The 12257-nt window shown below is 41.4% G+C and overlaps 1 protein-coding gene across 1 annotated transcript in view; it reads left to right on the forward strand.

The window, feature by feature from the left end:
- The first annotated feature begins 9618 nt into the window (after positions 1-9618).
- The window catches only part of LOC106944621 (mannosyl-oligosaccharide 1,2-alpha-mannosidase IA), a 210333-nt gene continuing 207694 nt past the window's right edge, over positions 9619-12257 (forward strand). The window contains exon 1 of the mRNA XM_015027715.1: positions 9619-11268. Coding sequence (XP_014883201.1) covers positions 10729-11268 — 540 coding nt within the window. The 5' untranslated portion in view covers positions 9619-10728. The remainder of the gene's footprint in view (positions 11269-12257) is intronic.

Genomic DNA, 12257 nt, shown 5'->3' on the forward strand with positions numbered 1-12257 from the left:
TTACCCCTAAATATAGGAAGAGTTTATTGGTGCTTCCATGTTTCTAAGGTATCCAAAAATCAACCTCTGCTTAATAATCTTGACGTTTAAAACATCACCATTTATTCACATGGTAATAGCAAACACATTTAAAACTCTAAATACATCAAAGTAATCATAAAAATGTAAGAGAAACTTTAAATTGGAAATACATAGACGAGCTGATAAAGTTTTTTTTTTTTTTTTCAGACTTGAATCGCTTGTGAAAAGTAAAAGCCATCGTAATCCACGTCGGTGTTTGATATACATTAAAATGCCAGCAGATGGCACTATGCAACCATAAAAAGCACCATCTGCTTCAGCTGCACAAACTTCTCCAATTTTCACCTTTAATCTCACGCAGGGCACATTTTATATGTGGAACGTGTTGTGGCAGGTTTAACTAGTGAGCTGGGAAGGAGGTCCAGTCTTTCTTTGGCCTCATTCCATCAGCTTAATGGCGTGTTTTCTATCGCCTTCCCTCTCATTTACATGGTTCATATACCTCGTCTTACTGTACGGTTAATTGTTGTGTTCTGGCTTTAATAACCTCCAGCACTTTGGCTGATGTGCTCTGCAAGCGAATGTTCTGATTTTCAGCTTCAGAAGATGTGCTTTGAAAATATTTGGTTGCACAATAAGGATGGTTTTGATTATGAATGTGGTCTGAAGAAGGGTTGCAGCAGTTTGGAGTTAGATTTCTATAAAAAAAATTTTTAAAAAAGGAACCGATAATTGAAACTTCAGGAAGGTGTCAAAGGTCAGCTCACTGTTCAGGTGATGTTTACTTCTGTTCAATGTAAGCTGATAGCTGGCCTCTCCCTCAGCTTAAAAGGGTAATGCACATAAAAGAACATCATTAGAAAGTCTTCAGAAAATCCGATAAATCTGGCAGTGCTTTCATCTACATTTATTGATCAAATCAATTTTAACCAATCTCAGACAATTCTGTTCAAAGAAAGCTTCAAAGCACCAGCATTTCTAACCGTTCCTTAAAACGGTTAGATCCTTTTAACTTTAAGCTGCAGAATATTTACTTATATCAGTTGCTTATCTGCCATAACAGAGATAAACCGTTTAAATATTTATTTGATTCCAAAATATATAAGAGTAAAATAATTTCTTATGATTTTAAAATGATTACAGTTTTTGGGTGGTGTATATGTGCATAGTATTCTCTGCAAAGGTGCACAGCACCTTTAAGTCACCCAAATTTTCTTAACAGTTTGTTTCCAAGGTGCTGGAATATTTTTTTTTTTATTATTATTATTATTTAACAATCATTTCAATCAATATTTTTCCAGTTTTTTTTTTTATCTTAAAGTTTACAGTTTGTACTCTCGCTTATGTGTATTTCTCATCAAATCAAATGACATTTTAATTAGCTACTTGTTTGTTTTGTGTGTCTTTATGCTTTGGTAGAAAACTGACTAAACCATTTGGTTTAGAGGCATTTCTATGACTTTTAGTTCTACGAACTAAAGGTCATAGTTCACTTGCTCTTTGATTACCTAGCAACAATCTCTTGAGTAACTTGCACCGCAGCAGCTGCAGATTTTCCCAACGGCCCTTCATGGCTGTTTAAAAATAATTTTAAAAATGGTGTAGAATGAAAACTGGATAAAACGGGAAAGGTCATCCCATTATTTTGACAGTATATGAGATATTTCAAATAAAAAATAAAAAAATCAGTATTTATTAATATCACCAATTATCGATTTTGACTGATATGAAACATTTATATCGTGATAAGCTTCTCAGCAGTATCATCCAGTATCATCCTTTGCACATTTCTGCATATTTCTATAATCACGCTCCAGGTTTTGCGCCACAGTCCATAATCAGTCTCTTCAACCTCTTGCTTTACTTCCAACATCCTGCAAGGCCATGCCTTTAAGTGTCAGGAAACATTTTGCTCCGGGTCTTTGAAGAAACAACTCGTAGGCGTTGTGACATTATTGATCTGGACACACGGGAACAGGCCGGTGCATCTCAGCCCGTTGTTTGATGTATTACAATGAGCAGAACACGGAGATGGACTTTTCCATCGGCTTCGTGGTTGTTGAATAAAACATCAGGGTGAGTTGGAAAAAGGATTGAATGCTTGAAGACAAGAGTAGAACAAGAGGGGCTTACAGGACACCGTGAAGTTTGCAGGAAATGTTTTAGAGATAGTCAGCTGTTTCGGGCATGAAGGACCAACTGAGAGGCATTATGGTAACTTTACACGTTCTGACTGTCAGTGACTGTAAATGCAAAAGCACACTCAGTAGAGCGGGTGCACAGTGACAGCCCCTGGTCTCCCGATGCATTATGTCTGTGTGAATAACTCTGAGCTGATAACCCATGAGTTGCTCTGATAACAAAGCACAGTTGAGGGATGCATCCTTATTAACTGCTTGCAAACATTATCACATTGCAGTGCCAGATTTCCCTCGCTGTGCTTTCTGCCAAAATGATTTTCGTACACGAACAATCGGGGTGCCGGCATGTTGAGCAATGAGCTGACAAGGATGCGTTCTCTATGAGTGTGTGTGTGTGTGTGTGTGTGTGTGTGTGAGTGCAGTCCGCCATCACAGTAAATGACATTTTAGCAGCAGAAGCAAAAAATGCCATCAGAGTAAATGTGAGGTGGATGAGAAAGGGTCTTTGTGAGGGACATTTATGTGTGCAAGCCATTTATTTTTTGGTGAGAAAGCATCCATGCTTTGGTCTCACCCTGGTCTGTTGGTAGCAGTGACACTGTATTCCCTGCCTCATCCATCCTAGTGATAAACTAGGCTGTCACTGGCCAGCGGAGCTCCATGCAAGAGCAATGAGTGGACTCATGTATAACCTGGCATTTTGAGAAACCCCAATTTGATGTGTCTATTAAGCAGAGGCGGAACACAGGAAATTGCATTTATCTGCGTTTCGCTGATTAATATTTTTGTGGTCTATTTTCTGAGGATACACCGGCCTTCCCCTAAGAACACACAAATAGCGCCTACCTTAGGGATAACCAAAGTGTGGCCTCGGGGGCAATTTGTGGCCCCAGGACTGATTTTTGTGGTCCCTGACTGGAAATCAAGAATAATACATATTTAGCCCCTACAACTTCTCTTAAAACTTTCTTAAGCGTAGGACTCATTCCAGCAATACCTGAAGCTGTGCTAATCCTGCAGTTCATGAGTAGCAGTCGGTCTCTAAGCTGGAAAAGGCTGACAGTGTTTTCCTGTCAGTTCTACCTATTTCTATTAGTGGCAGCCTCAGTGATACATCCACAGAAATGGCATGAGGTACTCTCTCTCTAAAGGCAGAGAGGTTAAAGGCTCACTTGTATTTCACATCACGTGAACTCAGTTTGATTGATGCACAAACAGCCACGCCTCCACGAAACCAGTCAGAATGGAGGAAATCCTCTCGGCTGTGGGAATGCTGTGGAGTCCCAGTCACAAGACCTGGTCCTTCTGATGTCAGCAGCAAACACAACGAACCTACTGATTACAGGACACCAACACACTGACACCACCTGCAATTAAGCAATACAAATCTAATTTAGGGTGCAGCTGACTGATAAATGGACTATTTTTCTTCTCTTGTGCTCATCTGGACCCTTACAATGAAAACCTGGGCAATTGTCCGCGTTACCCATGTTAACTGGACTTATGTCACTGACATGCTGCAACAAAAAAAAAAAGGATTATCACACGTAATTTGTGGATTAACAAGAGGGGCAATGATGATTTGACTCTGACATTATTGAACCTAGTGAAATACAAGAATAAACAACGTTATGTAAAAAGAGAATCCATTTAAAACAAAAGCAAACAAAAGGACAGTAATAAAGTATATTTACATGTTTAAGTTTCACATTTCTACCCGCTCCTTTAATCTTATAAGCAAAAATAGGAGAAATCTATAGAGGGCAAATAAATCCTCGCTTCACTGTTTACTGTAGGTATAAGATTAAGATGTTAAGCTTAAATGATTCATATTGTTTAAAACAGTTCTTAGATCAAATTTGGAAGGAAGACACCACACTACTTGCACCTTTTGCTCAGTTTTCCTAAAATCCTGAATGCCTGCATGATCTGCTTGCAAACTGCATAATGCCTCTTTCCTGGAGAAATTATGAACATTTTAAATGAATTCAGGGCCAGCTCTTCTCAGAATCTGAGCCACCACAAAGTGCCTTTCTCTGAATACAAACTGTCCTTTTCTCACTGATGAAGCTTGCTAAATGCTTCATAGATGTATCACCTCTCAGGGGAAACTATGTCAGATCTGAAACTAAAAAGACTAATTCAACAATTCTGTCTTCTTTATCCTCTTCTGTTCTCTAAATTACAGACACCCAGCAGACTGAGTCACTGATGGGCCGCGCTGAACAATGGCTCAACAGTGAAAACACAGAGTCAAATGGAATACAAATTGCCTTAAAGTTGGCTCAGGCTAAGATATGTACCTGACTGTGACAAAAAGGGAGAAAGAAAAATGCCAAAGTGGCTTTTTGCCTCGTTAGATGTTAGTCAGAGCATTTCACTTGAGCTTATTTTTTTTTATAGACTATGCTAAGATCTCTTATATTTTATTTTTAACCAGGAAGGGAGAACAAGGTATTGTTTTTAAAATAATCAAGTTAAAATATGGGAAAATCTGTTCGCTTGGGTCACAAAAAGTTCCTCATGCATCTTAGACAATGCCATGGCCATCAGTGACACTGACAGTGTACATTACATGCTGTAATTATTAAGCCTTTGGGTGGCATCCAGGGGTTAGATGAAGGATCTGGAATTCATGTTCAGTTCAAGGAAAAGAAAAAAAAAAAAAAGAAAAAAAAAAAAGCCTTGATGTGCCCGAAAGCTTGCTGCTTTTAGAGGCATTACAGCAATACTGCTGTGCAGGCTGTTTGCTAATGGACAATTTATCTGCCCATCTATCTTATTTATTAGCGAGAAAACACTATGTTTACAGTCCCCTCTCTGTCCTCCTAACACAAGTATGATTTAAACACACACATATTTCTAATTCTGTTGTACTCTTTGGCATGAACATTGTGGGCTGCTCAAATTGATTCATAGTCCTCAATCTGAGCTTTTCTAAATATGAATTTAAAGGATAAAACTGGACAGGGGCCCTAACACAAACTACATGGTCTTTTAAATGCACTATATACTCCTCAGCAGCAGATGCTGGTTTATTGATGGAGATGTTGGTATGCAAGCTGCAGAGACAAAATGTAAACTCAGTCGATGCTTAGTCATACTGATTATTTTAGGTTCTCACTCATGCCTGAACTATTTAAATCTGCAATTAAAGGCAATGTAGCGAGACTTACAGCTACAGAAACAGCAGATGAAATTACTTTATTGTGCACTGAGAAGTTGGAAATGAGTATAATTATTTCAGCTCCACATCTATGAGCTCATATCGTTTGTATTTTCTTAGAATGCGTAATCTGAATGTTAACTTTAGTTAAATAAATGCGGTACACAACATGAAAAAAGCGCCGAGGCATCCCTGTTTTAAGGTTAACAGTACACAGACTCCTAGTGGGACACCATGGAGAAATAAAAAGCATCCAGGCAAGATATCAGGGAGATCAATGTGAACCTCCACCAGTCTGGCTCATTTACACATGTCCGAAAGAGCCAAATTCATCTGCTTAAAGTTTTCATACATAAGTTAAACAGCATGGGCAGAACAGAGCGTGTGCTGTTCAGGAAGGAGAACGGTTCTGTGACAAATATGAGTGTGGTCTATCGCAGAATATAATTAAAACACACTGAAAGCTTGTAGCAGGAACAGCAGTGGAATGTAAATATGCTTAGGAGGCACGTTTTTCTGTTAAAATATGGACTGTGACACAATCAACATAATCATATAAAGCTAAAAACACACAAGAATTAGAATTGGTTTATGAAACAAACCTATTCAACCAATATCAACAGCTATAAAGAACAATAGCTATGATTGGGAATCCGATTGAATCTGAAGGATTTAACTGTAAATTTCTCTCAGGAGAACAGGTGCAACAAATTAGGTGATGACGGGTCACATCCGGTTCAGTTGGCTGCAGGTTGCAACGTTACAGTCTTGGACTTTTCGCTTTCTTCGTGCTCTAATATTGTTTTATTGAGACAAGGGTTTTTTATTATTTGGAAAACGTCTCGATATTCCAGGTAAGTGTTTCATCATATGAATGGGATGTTGTTTTCGTCGCTGCTCAAATTGACGCACTGATGTATTACAATTTTAATCAGAGGCCGAAAAAGCTGGGCAGAGTTTGAGTTTTTCAGAATAAAAGTAACAATGGGCTTCAAAAAACGATTTCAGACAAAAATATATATATAAAAAAATAATGGTCTTTAACTGTCTAACTTGTGCAGTTTTGATCGATTGTGTGTCACTTGTCATACCAAGCAATGAGCATGGGTCTTCCTTTTCTTCTTCTCTAATATGGCGGATCGCAAGCAACTTCACATCCATTAAATTCTATGTTTTAAATTTTGTGTGCGTTCCTTAATCAGTAAATATCCACTGTTTCCCAAACATGCGTGAAGTTCTTCTTCTTTTGTATATTATTGGCCAATGGCAAACAAACTTAAGATGCATTTACGCCACCTACCGGACTGGAAGGTGGACATTTGCGTTAAGTGTTACGTTATGTCTCCCCTTGACGTGACACCGGCTCCGCCCCCATGCGGAAGTAGAACAAACATAATGTAAATAGTGTTACATTGGGAGGAGTAGTGGAGCTCAGTGCATTACCCGACATTTTTGAGTCATTTTTGCCTTATCAGCCAACATTGAAGAAAAGATGACAGGCAAGAAAATTCTCAGAGTGCAATGTTAAAACCCAAGTATTTGGCATCCAGAGAAAGAATGAGGGGCACAAAGTCTCATTGGATGTGAGTGTGAAAACTGTGTCGGGACACATGTTGCATGTACAAAACAGGTGAGTAATAATGACTTGCAGAATTGTGAAAATCTGCCTTCAGGAAAATGCTTAAAAATAAACATCATCAAAAAGGTGCTTAAATGTAAGTACCACAGTTGCTGCAGCAGGTGTTTCCATGCTGCCATAGAGCTACCATGGAGTTTACACACATAAAATCAAGCATAACTACCTTCACTTATTGATTTTTTTTAGTTGTCCTTATGACAAAAACTGTGATGTTTACTACCAGTTACCTTTGTGCAGACGAACATGGGGCAATTGCTGTCGATCACAGTTTTATTCAACTGGACATGAGGTCCGCTGCAGGCCTTGATCCATTTCTTGCAGTATTCCAGACTCCGTTTGGGTTTGAAAATGTAATAAATTGTATTTCGCCCTCTACATGCTCTGGGTAATGGCTGTTGGGATTGGATGCTTCCTACTGACAACGTAGGACTGTCATTTCCTATTATCTTCCTTGAAATCTCTATGACCACAGAGTGTTAGTTCCCTATATTCTACCTGTAATATACTGCAAGAAAATATGGTTATACAAATATCTACCAGCAGGATGTCACTCAGTCATTTTGGTTCTGTTGGGGCTGCTTTTTCAGAGGTGGCTAGAGAAGCCAAAGATTGCACTCAAGTAAGAATTATATCATGTAAACTGTATATTCCAATTTTCTTGCACAGCATATGTGCACAATACTTGGTTTTGGTTCATTTTACATGAATTTCTGCAACAATGCAAAGAGGCATGGAGATGATAAGCCTGCAACAGTGCTGGGGTATTAGGGAGGCCCTGATCACCTTGATAGTGCCTTCAGCTTCTGTGTTTTGTTCACTCAACAATACCCAGCTTACAAATCAGGCAGCATGATACCATGATCATTAAACCAGGTCACGGTACTTCCGGAAGTGTGGGCAGGTGTAAATTCCTGCTGGAAAACAAAATCAGCATCACTGTTAAGCTTGTCAGTAAAGGGAGGAATGAAGTGATCTCAAATTTCCTGGTAAATAGCTGCATTGACTTTGAACTTGATGAAACACATTGAACCAACATCAGCAGATTGCACGGCTCCCAAAATCTACACTGATTCTGAGGACTTCCCACTCAACCTGAAGAAACTTGGGTTCTGTCACTCCAGTCCTCCTCCAGACTTTGAGATCTTGATTTCCAGATGAAACGAGGAAGACTCATCTGAAAAGGGTGGGGCTGCACAGTGTCTTATCTAGAATCCCTCTGTATAAGATGGTGTTTGAATGCTATACTGTACAAGGGTGGTCCTCTGGCTTTCAAAAACATGATTGTTAGATTAGTAAAGTGGTGACAGTGACTCAGAAAGAAGGGATTCAGCTTGTAACCAGGGGCTTGTCAGTTGAATCCTTCTCTGTCTGTGGGGAAGACACTTGACTTGCCTTGCCTACTGGCGCTGGTGCGTCACTGTCCTGCCTCTGTCAAACTGCCCTGGAGTAACTGTGGCTACAATCTAGTAGTTTGCCACCATGTGTGTGTGAAGCACTTTAGGGTCCTCTGGACTACATAAGTACAGGCCATTCACCATTTACCATAACTGCTTACTTTACATTATTCTTATCCTTAGGTATGTGTGTCAGTATTGTCTTCCTGTGATGTACTGGGGACCTCTCCAGGGTGTACCCCATCTCTCGCCCAATGACTGCGGGAGACAGGCACCATCTCCCAACGCTCGGGTAAGTGACTGTAAATAATGGATAGATAAGATTACTTTGGACCACTGAACAACAGTCCAGTCCCATTAAATCCTTAGCCAGATGTTATTGACGTTTCTGATTCAGGGGTGGCTCAACACCAGGAGTGCAGCCCATGTTCTGCATGTGGAAGCCTTTTTAAGCACCAACTTGCACTGCCATCCATGGACTGATGAAGTTATACTCGCTTTTTCTACCACATCTTTTCTTTCCACTTAACTTTCTATTATCAACAAGCTGTCAAGTCAGCAGTCTTCCTTATAATTCTAAAAGCCATAAAATTGCTTAAGTTACAGGTTTCTGGACTGATGACTATTTTCCCTGTTGCTTTTTTCTGAGCAACAGATTGTTGGGTTTTTGTTAGCTGAAGCCACATTTCTTAAAATTTTACATGAACAAACAGAACTATCGGCCTACGTGCTGAATCTGAATTAATTAGACTTTTGAAATTACCATTACATACTGCTATACTTTTTGGGAAGATTGTATATGTACATTTTAAATTATATCCATATATATTTATGACTATCTCCATAATTTGTGAAAAATTGTATACAGTTGTAAAATACAGTTAGAAGATGGTAGGCAGGTTACATGGGTATGAAATGGTTTGTGTATGCTAAGAAATGTAAGACTCGAAATGGCAACGCGTGGGTACGAAATGAGGCTATGATTTACCAAAGGGGCGAATTGACCCGGAGCTAATTAAAACATCGTCGGTTATTTATTTGTTTTTATCATGCTGCCTTGCTGATGAGGCAGACATCTGCGACAGATGCAGACATCTCCTCTTCAGCTTTTCCAGGATTAATCAGGCTTGTTTTTTCCTCAGTAGTGTAGATGTCATCCCAGCACGCAGAGCCATTCAGACCTCTCTCATTTTCATCAAACGGATTAACCGTGTTGTGATAAGCCGCTGTGAATTTCCATCAAGAAATCAGACCAGCCCACTGGATTGTCGCGCAGCGGACCATTTCAGCTCCCCCCCTCCTCCTTATTTTTCCTCTTCTTCACCCTGCCCGCACTATATGTTACATTTCCAGCCCTCTCCTCTCAAATTTCGACGCAAGCGGACGTCCGCGGCACAGCGACGGTGCGCAGCACAGGGAGCGGAGCGAAGCACGGCAGGCGGCGGGCACCGCGGAGCGACGACGCGGCAGCAGCAGCAGCAGCAGCGGCGGCGGCGGCAGAAGCGCTCTCTCTCTCCCCCTCTCTGCCTTTTGGATGGTGGATTTGTTTCTCATAGGGATTTGGATCGAGACTCAGGATAACTTCACATGGGACAAAAACCGCCTTCTTTCACGCCTGCCAGCGATTTGTTTCGCCCGGCGTGTTGACGACGGCAGCGGAGTAGAGCGGAGAAACCGGAGGCTGCCGGAGGAGCGCATTTGACAGATACGGAGACATGCTTATACACGCGTTTCCGTCCACCAGCTGATTGGGGATAGAGGCGAACAAAGCGGCGTGTAATCTATTTCGAAACAACGTGATATTGTGAGCTGGTAATGCAGAAGCGTGGGTCTGCTGAAACGGAGATCGGGGAAAGATGCTGTGATGTTCGCCTTGCACCGCAGGGCAATGCGTTGTAACGATCCGAACGGCGTGGAATAACGCTCCGAGCCACAACTTTGTTCAAAGGCCTAACAGTCGTTAAATTATCACATTTAGTAGTGCATTTATTCCTGGAGCCGGTTGCTTTAGTTTATATAGCTTGTAGTGTTTATAAACGCAGCCAGCCCTAAAGCTCTGTTTTTTTTTTTTGTGTTTGTTTGTTTGTTTTTTGTTAAATTATGATTTGCAGCATAAACCCACATCCTGCTCTCTCTTGTCACTAGTACGACCCAGAGTTGCTAACGTATGTAAAAACTAACTGTAGGTGGAGTCAGGTCTAACATTCGCTTATGCAAATCCAATCGATAGTGAGATAAAACCACTGGGGGTGTGTTTGGAGTCCAGCATATTTAGACTTTACACCAGCTTGAAGGCAGTAGAGGCGCTGCTGCCGAAGCTCCGTGTGGTCTACTGTAAACGCAGCGTAAGCCCAAAGGAAACTTTCAATGGTTTTTCGAAAGTTGCCCGGTGTTTCTGCATCGGGCATGGGCCTGCGCCTGTCCCAGAAGTTCGTCTTTTTACTCTTCCTCTCGGGTTTGGTAACACTGTGCTTCGGAGCCCTGTTCTTTTTGCCCGACTCCGTCCGACTAAAACGCATTTTTCTGTCCAAGACAGAAGTCCAGCCGGTCACCGTCGGCTCCGGGTCAGAGAACGATGTCAGGGAGCACCTCAAAAGACCCAAGGAGCCGGAGCATACGAGGGGCATGACCCCGGGCAAAGGAGAGACGAAGAGCCGTAAACCCTCTGTCTCCAACGAAGCCACTGAGGAGCGGCTGGCAGGAGGCAAAGCTCAGGAGGACCTGACCCTGTCCCGGTCCAAAGCGGATTCCTTGATGGAGAGAGTCTCCGACGCTGACCATGATGCCAACTCGGATACTTTTAATTTCAAGAAGTTCCAAGGATGCCTGCTCAAACCTGCGCTGGGACGAGACAGCGGGAGTACGGCAGACCCCAAGACCAATGACCGCCGGGAGAAAGTTAAAGAGGTGAGGAGGGGTGGATCCAAAAGTTAAATATAGTCCTCATGCTTTGTTCTGCGAAGATCTGATGGCAACGGCTATGGTTTAACGTTAAACGGGAAGTGATATTTGGAGTTTGCATTGATAAGGTGATCTGATACAGGTCTGTTAAAATAGCCTGAAGGGAGTTTTTCTTGTGGTGATGTTTGTTCTGTATTTTTAGTTGGCGTTATGCACGCTTTCAACATATGCTAAATTCTCAGAGCATGCACCAGACATACAGCTGTCTGCCTTCTCCAAACGCATGAAGGCACAAACCGAGGAAAATACATTTCCAGTACAGAATATGATTTATCTGACAGTCTCATCATAGAAACTATGGGACAGTTCTCAGCTGAGCTGCTGTCAAACAGACTAAATAATTCCCTCCGTCATATCATTGTCCTGAAATCACCCAGAGCTGATTTTTATTTTTTATTTTTTTATTTTTTTTTTCAGATACATTTCTGTCCGATTGCTCCTGGCGAAGACAGAGAATGGTTAAATATTTTAGTGACTAAAATTTCTCAAATTTAATTCGACCAGGAATTCTGCAAGAGGAGAATAATTAATCTTTTAATTTCATCTCTTATCAGATCTATATGGTTTTCATTGTAGTTTTCAGTGAAATCATGCTCCGTAACGTCAATCCTGCGCTGTGCTGTAACACCTCTATCTCCCTCATGCAATCGCTTCGAAATGATGTGACTGTTTGCAGTGACTCTCTGGCTTGAAGCTCTTTTAAGTCAGCCTTTGTTGAGCCCTGTGGCACCCATAAGGGCTCCGGAGTGGGAGCGTCTGTAGATCACACATCTGTACCCACTCAAGGCAACTCATGGCAGTGAGAAGAGGTGGAGGGAGCGGGAGGCATGGATGGGGAGGAGGAGTGCGATGGAGGCTAGTGGCTGGCGAACACTCACAGATGGGTTTCAGCTTTGGCATGTGACACGGATAAGTCCTGTTGTCACTCTCTTTTT

Source organism: Poecilia latipinna, unplaced genomic scaffold (genome assembly GCF_001443285.1).
Source record: "Poecilia latipinna isolate Pla-1442-1.1 unplaced genomic scaffold, P_latipinna-1.0 Scaffold105, whole genome shotgun sequence".
In the NCBI taxonomy this organism is placed as follows: Eukaryota; Metazoa; Chordata; class Actinopteri; order Cyprinodontiformes; family Poeciliidae; genus Poecilia; species Poecilia latipinna.